General features: G+C 41.1%; 1 protein-coding gene across 1 annotated transcript in view; it reads left to right on the top strand.

The window, feature by feature from the left end:
- Positions 1 to 24,580, top strand: part of LOC103806677 (myosin-6-like) — a gene marked incomplete at both ends in the record, with an annotated part of 31,043 nt that overhangs the window by 5,691 nt on the left and 772 nt on the right. Inside the window, 24 exons of the mRNA XM_009079390.1 lie at positions 382 to 520; positions 1,107 to 1,225; positions 2,348 to 2,497; positions 3,438 to 3,608; positions 4,673 to 4,852; positions 6,142 to 6,274; positions 8,072 to 8,139; positions 8,993 to 9,080; positions 9,310 to 9,427; positions 9,714 to 9,837; positions 10,524 to 10,660; positions 11,023 to 11,278; positions 11,717 to 11,959; positions 12,532 to 12,708; positions 13,242 to 13,387; positions 14,022 to 14,112; positions 15,163 to 15,552; positions 16,560 to 16,686; positions 17,728 to 17,846; positions 18,321 to 18,517; positions 19,471 to 19,820; positions 20,365 to 20,489; positions 22,786 to 22,901; positions 24,549 to 24,580. The exon at positions 24,549 to 24,580 is cut by the window's right edge and continues 155 nt beyond it. Coding sequence (XP_009077638.1) covers positions 382 to 520; positions 1,107 to 1,225; positions 2,348 to 2,497; positions 3,438 to 3,608; positions 4,673 to 4,852; positions 6,142 to 6,274; positions 8,072 to 8,139; positions 8,993 to 9,080; positions 9,310 to 9,427; positions 9,714 to 9,837; positions 10,524 to 10,660; positions 11,023 to 11,278; positions 11,717 to 11,959; positions 12,532 to 12,708; positions 13,242 to 13,387; positions 14,022 to 14,112; positions 15,163 to 15,552; positions 16,560 to 16,686; positions 17,728 to 17,846; positions 18,321 to 18,517; positions 19,471 to 19,820; positions 20,365 to 20,489; positions 22,786 to 22,901; positions 24,549 to 24,580 — 3,796 coding nt within the window. The remainder of the gene's footprint in view (positions 1 to 381; positions 521 to 1,106; positions 1,226 to 2,347; positions 2,498 to 3,437; positions 3,609 to 4,672; positions 4,853 to 6,141; positions 6,275 to 8,071; positions 8,140 to 8,992; positions 9,081 to 9,309; positions 9,428 to 9,713; positions 9,838 to 10,523; positions 10,661 to 11,022; positions 11,279 to 11,716; positions 11,960 to 12,531; positions 12,709 to 13,241; positions 13,388 to 14,021; positions 14,113 to 15,162; positions 15,553 to 16,559; positions 16,687 to 17,727; positions 17,847 to 18,320; positions 18,518 to 19,470; positions 19,821 to 20,364; positions 20,490 to 22,785; positions 22,902 to 24,548) is intronic.

Raw genomic sequence — 24,580 nt, 5'->3', positions numbered from 1 at the left:
TTTCATAGATCAGGTGCATGTGGGGAGGAAAATTGCTGGGAGGAGCCTAACTTCTGACACTGAAACTATTGGACTAAACTGGAAACAGAAATGGGTCTTTATTGCATTCAGACTATGAAGCATAAGGGCTGATATGCTCTTATGCTTTTGAATCTGGCCTTACTCCATGTAATGTCCATTTCTTATGGTTTTGATGTATAAAATGATAGATAAAGGGACTTCTCCTCCTGCTCCCCAGGCACTGCTGGGTCTTAAGGGTGTTTCAGTGGTTGCTTTGTGCAGGATAGTAATATCTGCCATGCAAAGGTATATTGCAGGGCTTCAAAACAGCATTGCTTTTGAGTAGGGAAGCGACAACATATCAGTGCTTTCCTTTCACAGCAAGCCATGGACATCTTGGGATTTGTGCCCGATGAGAAGGCTGGTGCCTACAAGCTCACAGGTGCCATCATGCACTTTGGGAATATGAAATTCAAACAAAGACCCAGAGAAGAGCAGGCAGAGGCTGATGGCACTGAAAGTAAGAATAACACCTAAAATTACTCCCCATTTTCAGAAGTCTGGAATGTGTGAGACACTGTGTTGAGGAAGCAGCAGTCTGTTTGCTTTGTTCTTGCAATTGTACCTCCTGCTCAGCCAAGAGTGCTGTGCTTTATTTGTAGCAAGCTTGTTCAGTGGTAGGTAACCTTACTCAGCAGAAGGTGAACACACACGGTCAGACTAGCAGGATCAAATTCCATTTTTGAGACCATTTGAACAAAATAGTCGTAAAATGTTGCTGACTTAGTTTTTTCTTTCATGTCTTCAGGTCTTGTTTCTTTCTCTTGCACATGAAACTATCTATAACAAGGGTGGAGATGTGTTCTTTTCCCTAAAACTGAGTTTCTTAAATGTGATTCTTGCAGCAATTGGTTTATAAAGTAGTTAGATGACCTTCTCTACCATAAGGGAGAGTACAGCCACACCCCACACAAATCATTAAAAGACCAAGGCCTTTATCCAGCTTCTCTTTGGAAATGGAGGTATTTAATACATCCATTTTCTTGGCTAGGCATGTTTCCACATAGAAGTTCAAAGCCAGTCAAAACCTTATTTCTCTTGAATAGGTGCTGACAAAGCTGCCTACCTGATGGGAATCAACTCCTCTGATCTGATTAAGGGTTTGTTGCACCCTAGAGTGAAAGTTGGCAATGAGTATGTGACCAAAGGTCAAAGTGTTGAACAGGTAAGGAGAAGCTTTCAGGATATTTGGATACCTGTCCTGCAAGCCTTGAGGATTCATCTGTATCATTTCAGAGAGACAGACAGCTGCTAGAAATGTTAACATGAACCTCTAGTTCCCTTCCTCATTTATATCCCCAAACTTGTGGGAACGGACAGTGAAAGTGGAGAAAACTGATAAAGAAACCGACAAAGGAACTGTCTTTGATAGGATTGTTTTGCTGATGTGTTAGTAGCATCCACTCAAGGAAAGCAACACCACAGTGTGCAGTAAAACCAGTTGTAGTAAAAGCACATGGAGATTGATATCTAATTTTGGATGAGAATAGTTACCTAGAAGAGTTGAGTCATTCACTCATCACTCATTCATTAGTTACATAATTTTAAGGTTTGTGTGACCTCAATCAGCCAACGGCAATATTCACTTAAGGGTATCTCTTAACTTAGGGGAAAAACCAGTCCTTGTGTTAGCTGCACTGCAGCTGAAGTAATATTGTAGAAGGTGCTGCAGCATTTTGGTTACAATGAAAATTGTCATTTGAAGACAGGATGTGGTACAGACTCAGAAGCTAGAAAAATGCTGCAGAGAGGTCTCTCCTAATGCTGTAGCTATGCATAGGCTAAAGAAGGGACTTCAGGCATACTTTTTCTATTGCCTGCTCATGCTGTAGCATCCTTCAAAACTTAGAAGCAAATGGCAGTGAACAACTTGAGCACAGACCTTCCCCCTCCTTCAAAACTTAGAAGCAAATGGCAGTAGCCATTCTGATAGTAGCTCTGGTCATCATGGCTGGCATCTGGCCTGTGAGCTTTCTGATATCTAACTTCCACAGATATATAAGGGTTTAAAACATTTGCAACTTGTTGTCCAGCTGTTTCCCAAGAGATACTTCACTAGCACTTTGTGTACATCTTAATATACATACATATACATAGTAATTATTTGAAGAAAATTCAGCAGAGATAACAGAAGCTGTGTGTTGTATTAAGTATGACGATTATAAGAACCTTCGTGAAATTTCATTTAAACTGTAAGCAGGCATTGAAATAGGTTACTGTGCTGAAAGCCTCGTGTTCCACAGTGAATTTTGTTTCACACAGTGGTATCTTGAAACTTGTATTTTAGGTTTTGTATGGTGTCGGGGCCTTATCCAAGGCAGTGTACGATCGAATGTTTAAATGGCTGGTGATCCGTATCAACAAGACCTTGGACACTAAGCTGCCAAGACAGTTCTTCATTGGAGTCCTGGATATTGCTGGGTTTGAAATCTTTGATGTGAGTATTAATGTGTGAGGACCTGGTGAAAGGACCTAAAAGATGCCTAGCAATATCTCTTGGGTGGTGTTTCTTTTCCTAAAAGAACAGGAGGCTAAGTGCTGAGAAAGTCATCAAGAAAATAGTGTATATGATTTTACATGGTTATTTTCCATGAATAGATGTAAAAAGCATATGGCATTTAGCACAGCTGGACATGCCAGTAGCTCCTGGGGACAACATCTCACATGATTTGGGCTGTATTTTGGGAGAATGTATTGTTCCTATTCTTTCTCTTTGAGAGAAAGCATCTTTTACAGGATATGATATTCCTTCCTCTTTGTATCTCAATACAAGAGATATATGTTCATCTCAATATAAGAAAGGCATTTTTTACAGTGAGAACAATTATTCATTGGAATCACTTCCCCAGGGCTTGGTAGAGTCCCCATCACTGGAGGTTTTCAATATGCCATAGCCTTCCATAGCCAGTTGGTAGGACTTCCTTCTAACCTGGGCTGTTATGTGGTTCTATCATTGTTGCAAAGAAAGGTATGTGAGAAAAGCATGTCACGACTTCTGTTTCTCAGAATCCAGTCCTGAAGATAAGTGCTTAATGTCATTGCTGCTATGCGTTGCTCTCTGTGCACAGAGAGCAAAAAGCATGTTGGCTCTGCTTTGCAGGACTGTTGTAGCACACTGCTGAAGCAAAAACATGTGCATCCTGAGAGACCTGAGCAAATGTGGGCATCCTCACACTCCAGAGGACAGCACATGAGGCAGCCAGCAGCTGCTACTGAACTCCCCCCTCCTTTGCCTTCAAGCTTACACTGAGTAGTTTCTCAACCAGTCACTGTTTTAAAAAAGTTTTAGATATAAACCATTTCCTTTTTACTGTTCCTCCAAGCCCTTACCATAGTTAACCACAATGCAAATGCTTCTTTTTTATCTCTTTATGCAGTTTAACAGCTTTGAGCAACTATGCATTAATTACACTAATGAGAAACTGCAACAGTTTTTCAATCATCACATGTTTGTCCTGGAGCAAGAAGAGTACAAGAAGGAAGGCATTGACTGGGTATTCATTGATTTTGGCATGGACCTGCAGGCCTGCATTGATCTAATTGAGAAGGTATGTACAGTGCTAAGGAGTACTTACTGAATTGGTTTTATTCATGATATTCCCTTGCATGTGTCCTCACAGCCCAGCAAACAGAGTAGGATAAGCAGCAGGAAAAGTTTCTTGCCTTTCTACATGCAGTACAGAATCAAAGGAGAATCAGTATTTGTGGCTACTCAGCTTTACCTCTCTAAATCTGCCCTACAGAGCCAACAGTAATCACAAACTGGAACTGGTAATTTGTACAGCTATATAATCTTCCCTGGTTTGCACTTTTATATTTCTCTGTCCCTGCTGTTCTTCCATTTAGTTTGGTCCACATATACTTAACATTAAACTAACCAGCTTTTCAGGGAAAATGCTATGTTTCAGACTCATGTCCTGCCTCTCCCTGTGAGACTCCTGTTTCTCACTTTACATGTTGATATGCGAAGTCCTTCGTGCTCTTTCTGACCTAGAAAGAGGTATAAACCTTTCATTGCTTCCCCAGCACGGGATATGCTTTTTGTTTTCCCTTCTTTGTGAGTATAATGTGGTCCCAGTGGGGACAGCTGTCCCTAGCTGCATCTCTCTTTGTATCTCTCTTTCTGTCATGATTTATGGCACGGCATCTAACCCGGCTGATCTGTGAGGAAACATGAAATTTTTCATCTTATGTTAGCAGGGCATTTGGAGCAGCTGAAGTAGAACGGCTGATTATTAAGTGCTCTTCTACTTGATGACTTTCTTCTCCAGGGGCAGGGTATCTGTGCATGATTCTAGTTCATCACAAACAATATGTCCAGTGCTAGGAAGTTAGTTCATCTTTTCCTGAGACATGAATAATAAAATGCTAGTTAGTCCAATTGCCCTGAAACCTTTCTGGAAGTCATCATAAGGCTTCCTAAGGCAGAAGTGACATACTGAATAGTCAAAGGTGTGGTTACTATTTTAACAGAATAGTCAAAGAGTTCCTCCTCAGGATGAGAAGAAATCTTGCAGGCTTAGAATTCCATCAGATAAAACTTACAGGCTGCAGAGTTACTGAAAGAAGGCAGCCTCAACATTTTCTGACAAAGATGTTCTTGAATCCACAGCCAATGGGAATCCTGTCAATTCTTGAAGAGGAATGCATGTTCCCAAAAGCTACAGAAATGACTTTCAAATCCAAACTGTATGACAACCATCTTGGCAAATCACCTAACTTACAGAAGCCCAGGCCTGATAAGAAAAGGAAATACGAAGCTCACTTTGAACTCCTTCATTATGCTGGTGCAGTAAGTTCCTCTGCTGGCAGGTAGACTTTGTGTTAGAGCTCTTCCAGTGGGGTTTGGCCATAGCACACAGGGAGAGTGGGAAGGATGAAGAGGGGAAGAAAGGAACAGTGAGAAGTAAAAGCAGATATCTATTCTCTCTTGCAGCACAGTAAGATGCCATCAGACTCCAGGACATCTGGTCCTTGGATGCACAAAGTAAATGAAACAAGCTGAGGAAGGCTAATAGTGTTTTTGCTGAATTTATGCCTTGCCTCATCTTTATCACTTTTCCTGCAGTCAGATTAAGACTAGTGATTAAACAGCAGCAACAACATTTAATTTTCCACCATGGTCTCCTGAATGAATGAACTGAGTAATTTCTGCCTAAATTCAGTGAAGGTTAAAGAAACGAAAAAACAAATTTGGCATCACTTTTTACTCATGTTAGGATCAGCATGCCAAAGCAGCAAAAAGAAGTGTGATTAACTCTGCTGTGGAGGTTTATTTAAAATGTCCACCGATGATGGACTAAATGGGAATATAATCTAGCACTGTGATACCCGACCCAAACTTGCCCAGTTTCAAAGCTCTATTTTCAGACCAGATGGGCAGAAAGAATTTGAGAGGGACACTGGAAAATTTTTATCAAACCACAGTTGATATGAAGCCTCAGCACAAAAGAGCTGGAGTTTACCTGATGCTGTTAATTTGAAATTATAATTGAGTATTAAGCTAATTTTGTATTTGTTAAAAGAAATAATGCCCATCTTGATCTTTATCTGTAGTTGTTAATGTATTCAGCAAAGAAAATTAGAATTTTCATTCCCTTGTGGTACTCATAATGGAACATACTTTCCCGCTAAACAGAGCTGCGGCAAAGTCCCGGAGTTAGGTTTTTAATGATTACATTTTCAACAGAAAACCCTAATTATGCCAGTGTAGCATGCTGTTTTGAAGTTTAATTATTACTTGTGTGGTTTATACTTCAGCACTTATTTGTAGGGTTCCAGGGACACTGATGACATGTGGTATCTCTGCAGCCGACCACATAGAGTCCATGAGAGGATGTAGGGACCAGATAGTTTGGAAAGGGTGTGCGGGATTCAGATGGCAATTATTTGGAAGAGAGACCTGTGAATTAGGAAGCAGAGAACTGCAGAGGAAGTGATGAAAAACTGGGCAGCTGACACTGCTCTGAGCATAGGACTTCACAAACAGACATTGACTTTAAGCCAAACCATAAAGAACTCCTGGCTGCTCTGAAGTGGGAGATTTTCAACCTCCAGTTTGTTTTCAATGTCTTCCTGTAGGTTCCCTACAACATCAGTGGGTGGCTCGAGAAGAACAAAGATCCACTTAATGAAACTGTAGTAGGTATTTTCCAAAAAGCATCCAACAAACTTCTTGCAAGCTTGTTTGAAAGCTACGTTGGCTCTGACAGCGGTAAGAAATCAGCTCACATGGGTTTTCTTTGGTTTTTGGGATATGTGCTTGGAAATAACTTTCAGAAACAAAACAATTCTCTCACTTGCAATTGCCTCAATGCTAAATGAGGCAGTGACTAATTATTTAGATGCACACAACATCTGTAGGAATTTTCAGTTATAGCAAGGAGATCATTAACTCAGCTAGTTTGAATGTAATATCTCTGAGCAATTTTGGCAAGGAAATCTGTGTTGTGAACACTCCAGTGAGAGTTGGAGCATGTAAGTATTCAGATATGCAGGCAAGTATTGCACAAAAATATTGTGCACATAAATGCCTGTGAACAAGAACAGCTCGTTTCCCACAGTGTAGCCCTCCTTGCTAGCCACCCTGACATAAACAAGAAATACCAAGTTTAAGAGAGTTTTGAAATATTTTGTTGGATTAGTAGCAAGTAGACACTGAAGGTACTGGAGCAGCATTTCACATTGGCCAAAGAAGATTTTGCCAATACATCTTCATTTTGGCTTGCTGTTGTCTTTTTGTTTGACAAGACTAATGTACGTCTGAGGATGTATTTAATCTCTCTCCTTTAAATGGAACCCTTTTATTTGTGAGAAGAAAAGCAGCAAACATCCAGAAAATTGATCTTAAATAAATAATTGGCATTCATTACAAAGATGTAGCTCTATGTCCTGAAGTTGCAATCACTTACAGCCTGTTTATTAGTAACCTCATTTCAAGAGATGTGGTTGTCATGAATCATAAGACACTTTCCGAGGACACAACCAGGCTGACAACTTCGTAATGGGAATGAGATGGAGATGAATGTAAATAACAAAAATCCTGCCACTAGCAAATTCTTGCAAGTTACTAACTGCCTATTTGCCTGTGGGTATTCCTGTCTGTGAGAGTACTACCTTGCTTTTCTTTGGTGTCAGAAGAAAGGAACAGCCTGTCCATATTAGTCTTTTCCAGTCTTGGCAGTGTCACTTTCAAAAGGGGAAAGCCTGTGGATAATTGCATCAAGCACATTGCACTCTTCACATCTGCTTTTATGTTGACTATTGCTGACAGGTGACAGGCAGACCTCCTGGGAATGATCTAATGGTCCAGTGTTTAGAAAGCTGCAGCCAACTGCTGTACATTTTTGGGTCATGTTTGGAACTTGTGAAACTTCACAAAGGTCTTGTCAGAAGCTAACATTCCTTGGGAGGATCTGAGTGATTTTGACTCTGAAGCTTTAAGCAAAATTCAGGGATGCAAAGCTACTATATCTAAAATTAAGAACATTAATTTCCCTCTATTCTACACAAATGTTACTTGCGGAAGCTCAGTTTCTGCATAGCAAACAAGAGAGAATCAGTGTCTATACAGTACAATGTACAGTATAAATTTTCTGTAAGCATTATTTTTTTAAAGTTTTCTTTTTTTCTACATCATCTCACCCTATAGGGCTTTTAACAAACTACAAATTACTCTTTTGTTAAAAGTTATTTTTCTGCCTGATTCATATTTATGGACTTTCTACATAACAAGCAATGCTGTACAAATCTGAAATGCAAATGCAATCCAGAAAGCTTGCAGTGGTCTTTAACAAAAATCCTAAGTATGGACAGAGAGCTGCAAATTTGTGATGTATCACACATGACATTCAGAATGTGCTGTATAATATTTGAAGAATCAGAGCTATCGAGTCATTAGCTATGCCTTTCAGTCAAAGGGAGTAGCACTATTAAAATGGTCTGTTTCCCACCCACTGCCTGTACCCCTTACTGAGATGCAGATTGGTTTATGTTTCTTTTTTCCCCTTAGGTGACCAGGGTGGAGAAAAGAAGCGCAAGAAAGGTGCTTCTTTCCAAACAGTGTCTTCGTTGCACAAGGTTTGTTCACCTCTCCTCATCTGACAGTTTGAGTTAAGACAGTGCATTGAAGAAGAATGTAAAGCATTGTAATAAACAAGAGAAAATTGAAGTCCAATATTAGGAGTTGATTCAGGGCCTTGGTTATTGACTCTGGCTAAGTGAATACACTGCTGTTAAAACTGCATGAGTCAGGGGCTGTTCCATTTTATCATCTTAGAGCAATCAGGAGATTAAGTATTTTTTTATTTTATTGGAGAAAATACCACAAAATGTTGCCAACAACCAGTATCAGTAATTTTGTGGTTTATAACTTCATGCATGTCTTTGGAACAGGAACTGATTAGAAGTAATTTTCTAGTCCCTATCTGATTACTGCTTGTAATTGGATCATTGGGTTAAAGCAGTCATGGAAAACAAAAGCTGTTGAACGGAGTGGCATTTAGCCTCTTTTTTCCTCAGCTGTTCCCTTTTACTGGGACTGGCATGTGCTCCTGGTGGAAGCTGTCCCTAGGATCATGCCTTGGGGAAAATGGGGCCTATGAGGGCATATGAGAATTTTGCAGTTTGAACAGTTGTGCTAATGGCCTTATCTTCCACCTCCAACAGTCTCCATTTTCTGCTTACTAGACAAAACATTTTCCACAGAGCTTGGTGATCACTAGTAGGAACTGAATGGTTGGCATCTTCTGAGCTAGTTTGCTGTCTGCCTGGCCAATGTCTGATTAAGATCAATGAAGGGAAAATGTTAGGCCAGGAGAGAAAATTCTAGCTTTTATGAAGAACAGGTGGGAAAGGTGAATGACTAGAAATAAATGACTGAGATTCCACTGAACTGCTAAAGCTAAATGTGTTTTTAATGTGTCTGTTTTAGGAAAATTTAAATAAGCTGATGACTAACTTAAAATCTACATCCCCTCACTTTGTACGATGCATTATCCCTAATGAAGCAAAAATACCAGGTATGAAAAATGCAACAGTCTTAAAATTTTACTATATTTAGCTCTGTCATTCTATTAATTACTTCCAAGTCACCAGACTGTACTTAAATACTGTCTGTGTTGTTTACCTTATTCAGTGGTGTTGCGCTTTCAGGAGATGACATCTCATATTTTCCAAATCCCTCAGGGAAATGAAGATGAAGCCCTATGGAGAAATGCCATTTAATTTAGCTTTGTTTTCCCCCACCAGGTGAAATGGATGCTTTCCTGGTCTTGCATCAGCTCCGCTGTAATGGTGTCCTGGAAGGCATTCGTATTTGCCGTAAGGGTTTCCCAAACAGGGTGCTTTATGCTGACTTCAAACAAAGGTAATGCAGAGCTGTGTTGTCTCCTGTCCTAACCCATCAGTGGAAATAAGCAAAGCATGTCCTCTCATTTTTATTTCAGGTATTTTATTCCGTTCAACTTTATTTTCCATTCAGTTTGCCTGAACATGGAAGGCAGAATTCTGCTCTTCCTCGTGACTGTGTAGATATAAAGTAGGGAATTATCCTGGCTGTTTTGTTTGGGTTTTTTTTAAGTTTTGGGGGAAGAGGGGAAAAAACCAAAGCAGAATCTAGGCCAATTTTATTCATGCTTATCTGTTATTAACAGGTACCGCATTCTGAATCCAGGCGCGATCCCAGAGGATACATTTATGGATAGCAGAAAAGCTGCTGAAAAACTGATGTCATCTTTAGATGTTGACCATAACCAATATCGTTTTGGACATACCAAGGTAACCAGAAAAGACCATCACTGCTTATGTAAAGTGGCAGATCTAATATCTAATATTCAGAACAGAACACTATGCAATTTTTGGTGGTGGCAGTTACTGGAGACAATAACACAAGCAACCAGCAAAATAGCAGCAAAATGACAGTGGGTTTTAAGCTATGCTAGAGGAAATTTATTTCTCTGGCTCAAGCTCCCACAAAGCTTTTATATCAGCAACACCACAAGCAGACACATCAGCAGCTGATGCTCCATGCCCTCCAGTAAAATAATAGCTTATTTAATATCATGTAAGTACATTCAGATGTAGATGGACACAGGATCTGCTGCAGCTTTTGAAATGAGGCCATCTGCAATTCTGACATGATCCCATTAGCAGGGATTTCTGGAAGTTGGGTGTTGTGGTTCAGCTGACCTCCTTTGAACCCTGCCACAGTTGAAAAGTACTGTGGCAATACAAATGTGGCAATAAAATAATTTGCCTTATTCAACACTCAGGAGACAAGACCTGGGGTTAAAACAACTTTGGAATAGCACAGTGCAGTCCCTGATGCAAGTAGTATTTGGCCTCTGTAGTGGTTTACTTTATAATGTGTCAATAAAAATACCATTCTGAATGATTTCAGTAAGGTTTGTGTAACTGGAATCAAATAATTTGTTATGGTGAAATTACATTTGTGCATGTACCAGGTGTTCTTCAAGGCTGGGCTCTTGGGTCATCTAGAAGAAATGAGGGATGAGAGACTTGCAAAAATCTTAACTATGATCCAGGCAAAAGCACGTGGCAGACTGATGCGGATTGAGTTTCAGAAGATAATGGAGCGCAGGTATGAAAGCACCCCCTTAAATCTTAGATAATAGTAATTACCATTTAATTATGAATGCAATAGTGCTATTAATTAAAGTCCCTAAGGCTATAGATAACCCTAAATTAAAGGCCTAAAATGGATGTATGATAAAAATAATAGCTTCTGGTGCCAGCAGCTCTGATGAAAATGAGATTTGGAAATTTTTAGTGTCCCTGAAAATCAAGAGATCTGGAGGAAGTTTCTTGTATCCCTTGGAACCTAGTAAAAGCTCCTAATATTACTCAGAACAAATCCATAAAACTCAATGAGCATGAAAAACATCTCACTTTTACAATTCAGGCTAAGCTTTAGGTAATTTTTTTTGTTTTCTCTTAAACCAGGGACTCCCTTCTTGTAATTCAGTGGAACATCCGTGCTTTTATGGCTGTGAAGAACTGGCCTTGGATGAAGCTCTTCTTTAAGATCAAACCTCTGCTGAAGTCTGCAGAAACTGAAAAGGAGATGGCCAATATGAAGGAAGAGTTCTTGAAACTGAAGGAGTCCCTGGAAAAATCTGAAGCCAGAAGAAAGGAACTTGAAGAAAAGCAAGTCTCTTTAGTTCAGGAAAAAAATGATTTGCTTCTCCAGCTCCAAGCTGTGAGTAAACACATAGATTCATATACTTATTAGATGTTCTTTGAAACTCAAATGTTTACAGACCAGAATGTTAGTGCAATTCAATCACAATAAGCTGTTGGTCTTGTCAGAGTCTTACAAAAAATTAGAGTGGACCAAAATTCTCATGCTTTAGCATATAACCAGGTAGACTAGCAATGCAAATCTTAACAGGTTCTGACCAAGGCAATGTTCATGGCAGTAAGATATGAAAGTACCCTCATATGTGACTAGTTGAAGTCACCGCTCTTTCATCCTGCTTCATTAATCACTTGTCTTCTGAAATGAGGAGTAGGAAATTTTCCTTATGCTGGTCTATAGTGTTGGATCAGGCTCTCTGACCACTTACAGGATAGGGGACAAGTGAGAGATAAAAAAGGCCAGGCAGTCATTGCTCTCTTGTTCCTCGTGCCACACCAGGAGCAAGACACTCTGTCCGATGCTGAGGAACGATGCGACTTGTTGATTAAATCCAAGATTCAGCTGGAGGCCAAAGTCAAAGAACTGACAGAGCGGGTTGAGGATGAGGAAGAGATGAATTCTGAGCTGACTTCTAAGAAGAGAAAATTGGAAGATGAGTGCTCTGAGCTCAAGAAGGATATTGATGATCTTGAAATAACACTTGCAAAAGTAGAGAAAGAGAAGCATGCTACTGAAAACAAGGTAAGTTTAGAACTTCACCAGAAGAGGTTGGGCATGGATTTACCTTTATGACAATTGCTACTGGCCGCCTAATGGTTTTACACTGTTACACAGGAAGCACTGAAGGATCAGTAGATAAAGTTATTTGACCTTATGAGAGAGTTTCCCATTTTCTGAAGTGAGTTTTGCTGCCATTCAGCTAGAGAGTTGTCTAGTTCGTGCATTTTTAAGCAATCAGTTTTCTGCCATAACCATGAGGTCTTCCAGCTCTCCTTCTCAGAGCCTATAAAGGTAAAGTTTAACTCCCACTTCTGCCAGAGAGAATCAGAAGCTGGAGTCCATCATAATGAGAGTGACTCTGAAAAGAATTTAGTATATTTGAAAGAAGGTACTGTACCCACAACAAGAACTGGCACACGTTGGCTCCCTAGATGGCAATTTCACTCAAAAAGCCGTAAGGTGCTAGGAGGGGAGACATCCCTTTCTTTCCCTTGTTTTCTTGCTTATAAGTTCAGAAGTGACAGTCATTTGAGCCATGTTATGATAATCCCTTCCTTCAAAATCTTACAAATACATCTTCCTTTCCCACACAGGTCAAGAATCTGACGGAAGAAATGGCAACACTGGATGAGAATATTAGCAAACTTACTAAGGAGAAAAAGTCCTTGCAGGAGGCTCATCAGCAAGCTCTAGATGACCTGCAAGCAGAGGAGGACAAGGTCAACACATTGAGCAAAGCTAAAGTGAAACTAGAACAACAAGTGGATGATGTAAGCCAGTTCTGCCTTCGTGTTTTCCCAGGCTTGTTTGTCTACCTCTTAGCGTTTTCATGAGACTGAAAGGCTACAAAGCTTTGAAATGTATTCCTGATCTTTTAGAAATGCTGTCATTGTACTGTCTGTAAAAGGTGTAATTACAGGAATGCTATAAAAACTTGTCTGTGTAGTTCAGCCTTTGAAAGGATTGCAATAATGAAGGAAAATCCACACAATTGGCAATTGAAGTGTAATTCGCATGAAGTCAAACAGCTACTAAGAGAACTGTAATGCTTGCAGAAATGTAAAGCATGGACTAACACTTATGTTCTGTTTCTTTAGCCCATATGCCCACTAGCTTCTAGAAAACTGTGCTGATTTGGGCTAAAGTAGAGTTAACTCTCTTCAACAAAAAAATTAAAATAGGATGTTTGTGCTTAAGTACTTCAGAATTGCAGCTTGCTCAGCATAAAACTGGGCTTGGCATACATCTGACATTGTAAACCATCTGTGTTCAGTGTATTTAATAAGTGACTTTGTTTCTAAAGCTTGAGGGATCACTCGAACAAGAGAAGAAAGTGAGGATGGATCTAGAAAGGGCAAAACGCAAACTGGAAGGGGATTTGAAGCTGACCCAAGAGAGTGTCATGGACTTGGAGAATGATAAGCTGCAGATGGAAGAAAAGCTGAAAAAGTAAGAGGCTCGTTCTTCTGTACAAAGCAAAGCAGCACAGTTACCACTGTAATTTCAGAGCCTTCAAGTCTGTCATCCTGTTCTGATGGTGACTAAAAAGAAATTCCATGATGAAATTGTGTAGCCAAGGCAGGAGAGAAAATCACTCTTATTTGTGCATGATCCACCTGAAACATTAGAATCCATTAAACTTTCCAGCATTGACATTAAAAAAACCCAAACAAACAAATACAAACAACACAAAAACTTATGTTTTCCATTGCTTAGAGAGAAAGCTGAAAAAACTCTCAAAAAACTTCTTCATGCTAACTATCTGTGACAGTATTGTTGGAAGGCCTGGCCTGTTAAATATATTTTTCCACTGAGCCTGAAAATAGCGTTACTTTTGTATGACACAAGGAGCCAGAAATATAATGGCACAAATGCATGCAGAAGCTTGACTTGGAAACCACAGCTCAGAGGAAGATGTGTTTTCATGCAAATTGCAATACATGAGGATTGATTTCATTTTTAGATATGCTAGATGTTGTATTGAACAACTCTAAAGAGTTGTTCAGTGTATTTAAAAGTTTGAAAAGCCTAACTTGAAGCTACAAGGCAAATTGTCACAGTAGGATTTTCCTTTCTGTGGCAGGAAAGAATTTGAAATGAGCCAGCTGAATTCCAAGATGGAAGATGAACAAGCTATAGTGATGCAGCTGCAGAAGAAGATCAAGGAGCTTCAGGTCAGCTTGGTTTTTCTCATATATCTCATAAGAGTTTCACATTGTTCCTCACTGAAAGGCCTAAGAGAAACTTTACACAACTAGCTGCAGCTCCCCTTTGAAACCCAAAGTGGTACATTTCCTTAGCTTTCCAGACAGATCCCTTTCCCCTCAGCTTTCCCTTACTCTGTAATGGTTCCTTCATAGTATCAGGACGTATGACCACAGAATGCTAGTGGTTTCAGACAAGGCAGAAATGCTCTGGTATGTTGTTTTAAGTAAATAATATTCTTCCAAATCATGGAGCTGAGGGAAGTTGCAGAGAAAGAGTTCAGCAGTGATATGCATGGATTTGAAAGTTAGAGAAAGGGCTCAAATGCTCTGGAAATTTTCAACAAAAATGAAAAAGCCAAGGAAAGTCAGCACAGTCCAAACAAAATGTTGGGACCAAAACCTATCAGCTCTCCTTTTTTTTTTTTTTTTTAAGAAAGAACACTTGTATAACTTGGATGTAAAGTGCAGATCAGTGAAAATAGCTTTTTAATAAAAAAGCCTGCTCCCAATGAATATTCATTGTTCCTGCAGTTCTGCATACTGCTGTATTTGAAATCCTGTCTTAACACTCCTAGAGAGAAGCTACTTCAGTCACAGAGCTCTTAAAATGACAATCTGTTGCTGATACTCCTACTTATGGAGTAACTCCTCACATGTACTTTAGCTGAATGTCAAATACATGAGTATAAGGTCAATGCACTGCACCTAAATGTTAGTAACTCCTCACATGTACTTTAGCTGAGTGTCAAATACATGAGTATAAGGTCAACGCACTGCACCTAAATGTCGTGAACTAGAACTTGTAGAGCACTCTGCTGTGAGAAAGATCACATCATCATTACTCTAGCTCAAGATCTGATTTACTGGCCAGATGAGCAAGTCCTTCAACTGCTGATCTTCTACTGGTGTTGTAAAACATGGGTTGGCAGAGGGTTTAACAATTTGTAAGGTGCTTCATGGTCTTTGTATGGGAATCATCACGAAGGTGACCCAAAGGTGTTTTCATCTCTCTGGTAGGCTCGTATAGAAGAACTAGAAGAGGAGTTGGAAGCAGAAAGAGCTGCTCGAGCCAAGGTGGAAAAGCAGAGATCAGATTTGGCCCGAGAGCTGGAGGAATTAAGTGAGCGACTTGAGGAGGCTGGAGGAGCCACAGCTGCCCAGCTGGAGATGAACAAGAAACGTGAGGCAGAGTTCCTGAAGCTGCGGCGGGACCTCGAGGAGGCCACACTGCACTATGAAGCCACAGCTGCCACCCTGAGGAAGAAGCATGCAGACAGTGTGGCTGAGATGGGGGAACAACTGGACAACCTGCAGCGGGTCAAGCAGAAACTGGAAAAGGAGAAAAGTGAGCTCAAGATGGAAGTGGATGATCTGTCATCCAACATGGAGCAGATGGTTAAAGGAAAAGTAAGTCTTCCCAAAGCCCCCAAAAGTCATGTGTAGCTAAAGCTGGTCTGAAGGCTTCTCAGGACACCTGGCAGGGCTGGCGTGTGTTAACATGTGATGTCTTGCCATCTGAGGGTGCTTATGTGTACAGTGTTTCCCTTCCCCAGCTGGTGGTATAACCCCTCTTACCTGGAGATGGGAGATAGAAGATGGAGGTGGGGCAGCAATTAAGATGACCTGTCTAAAACATATAGTGCGTCCCCAGTCCCAGGTATATTGTTTATCCATGTATCTCAGTGCACAAAACTATGTCACTTAAATTATGCTCTACCAGGCTGGTGATGCCTGGGATGATGCCATCCAAGGCAGGATGTCTCCCACCCTCAGCAGAGTCCTTTCATATCCTGCCTTGGTTCACAGTTTTGTCCCATGACAGCAAGGAGTGCAAAGCAAAGGTTTGCATGACCACACTGCATTTTCACTTTCTACGGTTGAATTGTGAATTTTGTTTCCTTAGTAGATAGTCTTGGTAGCTTTCAGAACACTCTAAATAGATTTCTTTCAGTGCAAGTGAAAAAAAGGAAATGTCAGCTTTCTCAGAGTTAGAAAGCAGTCATCAAACCCAATTTATGATAAATGGCAATTAAAGCAGAATCAGTAGAGCAATTTTCATTGGAGGTGATTTTCCCATCTAGCAATTATGAGGAAGCTATGCCTGAACTTCATAGGCATGTGACTGGTTTTGAAGTTCTAGCAGAGTCTCTTCACACTGGTGTTTCCATTCAGAATGCAGTTCAGGGAAAACAAACGGGGAACTTGTTCTGGTGGGGATTCTCTGGCCTGGGACTGTACACACAGGGCTACTCTTCACTGGTCTACTGCTGTGGTATTTGTGCCATTGATATCTGCCATTTCTCTGAAAGACACACACACACACATGCACGAAAGATTTACTTAGAAGTCTACAGCTTCCAATTGTCTGCCTAGAGGCTACAGCTGCCTTTGTGTTTTCTCCTGATTCCCACTAGGCCAATGCAGAGAAACTTTGTCGCACTTATGAAGACCATCTGAACGAGACAAAAACTAAACTGGATGAAATGACTCGCCTCATGAATGACCTCACTACTCAGAAGGCAAAACTCCAGAGTGAAAATGGTATGTGCGTGTTCAGTTCAGATAGACTGTTTTGCAGGAATTTATCAGGGATGCATCAGCACTGCATCAGTGAGATGTGTTGTGCAATGGCATTTGCTGAAGGTGGCTGGACTAGGATTGCTGAATGAGGCAGTAGTTTTGCATCTGCAGACATTCCTATCTCAATATTTTTATAACCTTGGTGGGGAAACCTTGCCTTGGACTGGCTTTTAAAACAAACCCATAGCCCTATTTACCAGCATACTGTGTTACCATGTCATGTGCTGAAATGGATGTGCTGGCTAGGTACCCAGTTTCAGGAACAAGGACATGTACATCTATTTTGCAATGCTAGAGAGAAAAAGAAGAAGTTGGCATACTGCTGCACTCTGTATGATACTATCTTCCACAACCTGACCTTGGGCATTGCCCTCTAGAAGATGCTCACATCTGACCAAAAATACCACATATCTTCTAAATGCTTGCTACTTTTCTAGTAAGAGTGGTAAGATTTAACCTTTGCATCCTTATCCTGTGTGGTTTCTTGTTAGTTCTATGTGCTCCTGTAAGGCTGCAGTTTTCACCCTGCAGTGACAGTCTTCCTGTGCTAAATGAAGTTTTCCTTATGTATCCCTCTGCTCTGTGTGCTGGTCATTGTGAGGTTCTCGGGGTGCTTTGCAGCCCTCTGAAAAAAGTGATGTAAAGTAGTGAAAAAAATGTAAACAAAATCAGCTACAATTGCATGCTAAAATAAGCATCACACTAGTCATCCATGAGTTAAAGTGAAATTAGCAAATCAAGATATTTGCAGTACAAAAAAACCCCAACAAACAAAAAACACACCCACAAACTCAACAAAAAAACCTAAGAAAAGCTATTGTGAAATGTCTGATGGTTACAACCTCAGAAGCTTCAGAAAAGATCAGTCACAATCACTGTAAGTTCTTTTCCTCAGCAGAACAGGAAAGGTGGGACTTTGCTTTGTGACTGGGACTTTGTCGTTGCATCATCTTGCTTGGGTTTTTTTTTTGTTTTGTTTTGTTTTGTTATATCCTGTGGTAGGTGAGTTTATTAGACAACTTGAAGAAAAGGAATCACTGATAAGTCAGCTGTCCCGGGGGAAAACATCATTTACACAACAGATTGAGGAACTTAAGAGACAGCTAGAAGAGGAATCCAAGGTAATGCTCTGACTGTGTCCCATTCAGTAAAATTGAATGAGAAAAATGCTCATGTTCAACTGTAGCCTGGATAAAAGCTGAAATGAGACATAAGAGTGAGAATGATTCCTGCTAATTATACTGATATAAGTTCCTGCCCCTGACTGAGGCAAGAGAAGAGTTTGGGAAAATCATTGGCATCTTTAACTATGAAATAAAATTTACCTGGTAGGATAGCCAAAATCTCAGATCTTGCATCTTAAAAGTTTGGGTGTTTCTCGAAAGGTGTTAAATCACCTTCAGTCTGGATAGCTTCCTCTGCATGTCACCAGTTAGGGATGACTTCAAACACTTCTTATCTCACATGACCTGGACTGTCAAAGCCAGAGGCAAAAAGAAAAAAAGGCTTAAGCTTCCATTTAAATTTCTAGGGGCTGTTTGTTTGGGTTTTGATGTAGGTAACCCTGCAATGCTGTGACCTTTCTATCCCTGCAGTCCAAAAGTGCCCTGGCTCATGCTCTGCAAGCTGCCAGGCATGACTGTGATCTCCTGCGGGAGCAGTATGAGGAGGAGCAAGAAGCCAAGGCAGAACTGCAGCGGGCTCTCTCCAAGGGAAATGCAGAAGTGGCACAGTGGAGAACAAAGTATGAGACTGATGCCATTCAGAGAACAGAGGAGCTGGAAGATGCCAAGTGAGTTATGTGGTCTTCATGCTGCCCCTGACTGGCAAGGCTCTCCTCCAACAGGGCAAAGTCCCTCTGACTCATTGCTATCATTTGTGGCTGTCCTTCATCTATCCTTCTTATTGTTTGGGCAGGTCAATATTTCTGTTGAGTCCTTGACCACGGGTAGTGGTTTTGTTTATTGGAGTTTATCTGAGAACTAACAAAACTGTATAGCTCTACTGTGCTCTCTCTCACACTCACTTGCCTCGCCCTGGCTGAGTGCTATGTTGCCTCACTCTTCACTTCCCTTCCCAGCAGGGAGATGATGGTTGCCCTCGAAAAGTAAGGCAGAAAGTCATCTTGGCTCACACTGTGCAGCTGCTCCCAGTTACCAGGCTCAGGCATTACTGGGCAAGGTTTCTGAACATCTCCAGCCTCTGCACATCTCTGATTTGCAGGATCTTCCTACACTTCGAGCATATTTTCTCCATCTAGTATCTCATGATCTTCTTTCTGGGCCATCCTTCTTGTCAGGACTTCCAGAACCCTCTTTTCCCAATCTAAATAGTGTATGAACAAAAATCCAAGGCATCACCAGGCTCTTAATTTCCTCCAATTAGAAGGAAAATGACACTGTCATTTTGTCCTATAAAAAATTTACAACCAGCCCATACTGGTTACAGCTAGCATGTAGCAAGCTGGTGCCTTTGAGTTCAAAAGTTCATTTTCAAATATCCACACACAAAATAATCTGCCACGTCAGCATTCACAATTTAAACAGTTTTTTTCTCATCATAGTCCCTTGTCTCTAGAGGCTTGATTTTCCCCTCCCTTCCCCTTGCCTCTCACCCACTCCCACCTCCCCTCCCCATTTTCTCTTTCAAAACTGATTTATTTAGACATTGCTTTAGTGTCAGTTTTTCTGGATAACATGGCAGTGGTGACACTTGGTCATTTCACTGTGTCTTCCTGCCTGGTAGGAAGAAGCTTGCCGGTCGCCTGCAAGAAGCTGAGGAAGCAATTGAGGCAGCCAATGCCAAGTGCTCTTCTCTGGAAAAAACAAAGCACAGGCTGCAGAGTGAGCTGGAAGACATGATGATTGACCTGGAGAAGGCCAACTCAGCAGCCGCCTCCCTGGACAAGAGGCAACGTGGGTTTGACAAGATCATCAATGACTGGAAGCAGAAGTACGAAGAGTCACAGGCTGAGCTGGAGGCTTCCCAGAAGGAGGCCCGTGGCCTCAGCACTGAGCTCTTCAAGCTGAAGAATGCCTATGAGGAGACGCTTGACCACCTGGAGACACTGAAAAGGGAAAACAAGAACCTCCAAGGTAGGCTTCATTCAGGTCCTGCAGCCAGTGCAAGAGGCACACCAGTGGACAGCTGGAGGGATGCAGATGCCCCATAGCAGCTGTGAGGAAAGGAGTTTATCTCATCCTGAGATGAGTTTTCTGATGTGATTTGAGACACTGACTAATGCTGGTAATGGTTTTGAACTTAGAAATTGGTACAGCCAGAGGAGATCAGGCTTTCCTTTGCTCCCCTGCCAATGAAGCTCACTGGCAGAGGAGCCAGTCTCCAGGGAGGAACAAGATGACTGAGGTGCAGTGGATGAAGCTTAGACAGTTCTCAAAGCAGAGCATGGTGTTGCTAGCCTGCAGATCACAGATGAAAACTAAATCATTATAACCACTTCAAAAAGCATTTGAAAGCATATCTGTGCCTTCAAGTTGTTCTGGTAAAAAAAGTTGCTGTAAGTGAAAGTGTACAGCCCTTGAGGCAGCAAGCTGAGACACAGGTCCTCTATTCACCTCCAGAATTGCAGTTGTTTGGGACACTCTGATTGTTACATCCATCCCTCCTCTTTTGTTTCAGAGGAGATTTCTGATCTGACCAATCAGATTAGTGAAGGAAGCAAAAGCCTCCATGAAATAGAAAAAATCAAGAAGCAGGTTGAACAAGAGAAGTCAGAAGTTCAGCTGGCTCTGGAAGAAGCAGAGGTAAGGAAAGAAAGCTCAGAGGAAGAGGAAAGGGTGTTTTTATCATAATTTTCCTTCCTTTTCATCCTCTCACCAACACAGCCAATGTTTGATTTTTAGCATGTGCAACCTCTCTGCACCCAGCTCCTCCAGCCTTGTTAATCAGGGTTTTCAAGACTGACTAGTGACTTTTGGAGATGTCAGCTCTATGATCATCAATGGAGGTCTTTTCAAAGCAGGTGCCTTGCAGCTTTGGGGGGTTTGTTGTTTGGTTTGGTGTTTGTTTATTTGTTTTTTTCACTTTCAAACTCAGGAATTTCTTCTGCCCACTGCCTCAAAATCCAGTCCCTGCTCACTTTGGTGCAGAATATTTCAGTCTTTCATAAAACAGAGTACTCCTGAGAAGATTTATCAGATATTTCTGTTGTCTACTTTCAAACAGCAAATTCACCACTTCCTGGTTTTGAGAACAAGAAAAATGCTTCCCAATGATTTTCAGTTTTATAAGGTCTCACCTACCATGTTGGGTACTGCAGCCTGCTTTAAAATATGCAGCAGTCTCAGAAAGCAAATGAAAACAGGCCATTTAGAAAATCTTGGATTCCCAATAAGAGTTTGGTAAAGACATTCAGCCTCACTGCATTATTTTCTACAGTGACAAGTATGCACATACCCGAGAGAGTTGCCTCATCCCAGTTTCCAGAAACAGAACAACAACATGGAACAAGCCAACTGGAAATCCTTCTTAGTCATTTAAAGGGCTCAGCTGTCAGATTTTTTTGAAAGTGAGGTGCATTGCAAAGCTAAGAAGAGGTGTAGGTGGTGCTGGCTAGAAGCCAGGGACTTTCAGTGAAGGCTACGTATTTTTAGAATTGCGTCAAAATAATATCTGCTAAAACAAACATAGCCCAGGGACAGGGGTCCATTAATAACTTAAACGCCATGCAACTTCTTTGGTCTTTTACAGGATGCTTTATACATTGCAGGGATTTCACAGTCAAACAAACAGTTGTCATGATCAGAGCAGAGGAAAGGGCTTGTCTTTCTTCCACAACTCCACAGGTGTGGAGAATGATTAGGTATTGTGACAATAAACTTCCCTTGCTAGGAAGAATACATCAGTTCTTGAGGGATCTAAAGGGCACACTTAACTCACCTGGTCTCTGTGGAATGGCTTTCTAAAGCTCAGTGATATTAGGAACTTATAAAAGTAGAGTGGTGATGTATCTTATTTAAATTGTACAAGAAAGAGTTTAATGCAGATTTTCTCTCTCTCTTCCTTGTGAATTTGGGTCTCTGAATCACACCACTGGTGACTCAGAACTTCTGCATGCTGTTCCCATTAATATGTTGAGGCTCCTTGGCATGAAGTGTGCATTTGACTGACCTGTAGCTGCTATGTGACGGCCAGAGATTAGCAGGGATTTTATATGGCTTTGTCTTCAGAATCTCCATTCTGTTTCCATCATCTCTTGAGGGAAGCATAGCTAAGCTTGTGAAGTTCCACCCTTCAGAGAGCACTGATTTTCACTTCTGTGCTTATGTTCCCTGTTTGATGCGAGCAGCACGGAGACAGAATGACATTGAGCCTGATTTATGCAAGACCTGAAAGTCAGAGGCCTTGTTATTTCTGTATAGGCTGTTGTCTGCTTAGTTCTTCACTTCCATAGATGTGAGAACTGTAAGAATAAAGACATAGGAACAAATCTCCCCTGTTTCACAGACTTGTTTTCATGTTAATTGGAAAGAGAGGACAGAACATTTTTGCATTTTGTCCCACAGAGCTGATGTCTCTATTTCTTTCCTTGAAGTCATAGTGCCTAATCAGATTGTACAATTGAGAGGTTTTCAACACTTCCTAATTTGGAGGGATTTTTGTGAGCTGGGGGATGGGTACGTGGAGCCTTTCACTTTCCCAACAACATCCTTGGTTTAGTTTATCCCTATTCCTTACAAGCCTCTGAATTTCTGCAGGGTGTCTGTACAGGGGTGCAGAGCAGGGAACATCTGTTGATGTCAAAACCATGCAGGCAGGGCCTAAGGTGTCGGTGTGTTGGGGTTTTTTTTTGTGACAATTTGTCCTCTGAGGAGCTTGCTGCTCAGTTTTCCAACAGGTTGCATTAGAAGGCAAATAAATGCACTATTTTGCCATGTAAGCTGCTCATGTCCTTGCCTAGAGAGAGAGGGAAGGAGGAAATAGTGCTATTGGAAACAGGAAGAAAAGTGTGAAGGGGTCACCTTTGTGCAGCAGTTTGTGATTAACAAAAAAAAAAAAGGCAGTTCCCCACCTGAAACTTCTTGGTGCTTTCTATTTCAGGGAGCTTTGGAGCATGAAGAAAGTAAGACCCTTCGCTTTCAGCTTGAACTTTCTCAGCTTAAAGCAGAGTTTGAGAGGAAACTGGCAGAAAAAGAGGAAGAAATGGAAAACATAAGGTACTGTGCAGGAAGAAGCATGCTTTTTAAGAAGAAAATCTCAAAAGACCAGAAATATTCTCAGGGCCCAAGCCAGTCAAATGCACCACAGGTAGTTATGCTAATACAAGCAGATACTGTCCATACCAGAAACCAACAGCTGTGACTATTTGCCAGAGCATAGTCCTACCACAATACCATTTCTTACTTCAAATATTCCTGCCAGAGTACAGTTAAACCCATCATGCATGTCACATGGCAGCTGTAACAAAACTGACTGGCACAACCAAGTGTGCAGCAGACCAAGGACCACTAAGTCTATCTATTTCCAGTATGGAGACAAGTAAGTCTATCTCTAGGATGGCTGCCTCGCAAGGGGAACCCCAGGCAAAACCAGCAGTACGTATTTCAGTGGTGCTCATATCTTTATTATCCAAAGGCATTTAGTTAATACATGCAATTACAGCTACACTGATTGTGGGAGGATGAGAGGAGCTTGCTGTTATGTGTACACCACTTAGGTAAGCAGTGAGAATTGCAGAGGTGCAGAAAGTGTACATATTACAGGAGAGGAGCTTGCAGGTGAGAAGGATAAACAGGAAAAACAGAAAGTAATTAGATGAGAGGAGGAGGATGTATTTTGTCTCTCCCCTCCCACCCAGCACACATGCAAGTCTGAAGAGTTACACTCTTAAAAGGAGGCCACTCTGGGCCACATTTTCAGCAATGTGTGTGTGCAGTCATTCAGAAAACTTTGGCCTTAAATTATTCAGTGTTGCAATGCTGTTAATCCAAGAATCATGTCATTGTTTATTGTTCGGCTAAACGTTAGAGAAGACAAAGTCCAAGGCCTGCTCTAACCAGCATACATTCAGGGATTGATTGATGTGTTAATTGTTCAAAACCAATAATATTTCGGCCCTTTTATCTTCTGATGTCCTGCAAATGTCTGGATTACAAGACAAGCTATCTTAATCAGTGCTTTCTGCTTCAGTTTCTTTATGAGCATCCAGCAGATGTGCTGTACAGCTTCCTGGGAGTCTAGGGCACAGTTTGCTATCTTGCTGAAGCAATAAGGCCCTGTAGACACAGCGATTGCTCAAAACTCCTACGCTTCCAGCAAAACTTGGCCAACACCAAGATAAATGTTTCCCTGCATGAGTCATAATAAATCGTCACAATAAATTGTAGCTTACACATGCCATTTACTATAAAGAGCACCTAGAGAAATTAGATTAGAATGTAGCAGCCTAACTTCAGTTTGATTAATCCCCTCCACTAATGCCTTCCTAAAAAGGCTGAGATGTAAAACACACAGTAAAATATTCAGTAAATATCTTAGTAAGTGATCGTTAGGCTTGAAGTGCTTCTTGTTAGGTTCAAATCCATAGAGAACTCCTTGCTCCAGTATTGCCAAAGGAAATGTGGAAGAAGGATGTTACAGGTGCTTACAGGAGTTTAGCTAAGGGTATGGAACATACCAGCCAGTTAGGCAGCAGTGAGGCACTAGAAACTATGTATGCTATGTATGTGTGCTATGTATGTCATTCAGAAATACACTATTTCTGGAAGTGAGACACTTTCAGAAAGTGAAGTACTGTTGCAAGTATTAATACATTCCTGCACAGAGAGGAAAATTATTCCATTCATCCTTCATGTCCTTCTCAGGAGAAACCAGCAACGCACCATAGATTCACTGC

Source organism: Acanthisitta chloris, unplaced genomic scaffold (genome assembly GCF_000695815.1).
Source record: "Acanthisitta chloris isolate BGI_N310 unplaced genomic scaffold, ASM69581v1 scaffold1220, whole genome shotgun sequence".
In the NCBI taxonomy this organism is placed as follows: Eukaryota; Metazoa; Chordata; class Aves; order Passeriformes; family Acanthisittidae; genus Acanthisitta; species Acanthisitta chloris.
Note: the sequence above shows the minus strand (reverse complement) of the source record. Positions and strands in the feature narration are given on the sequence as shown.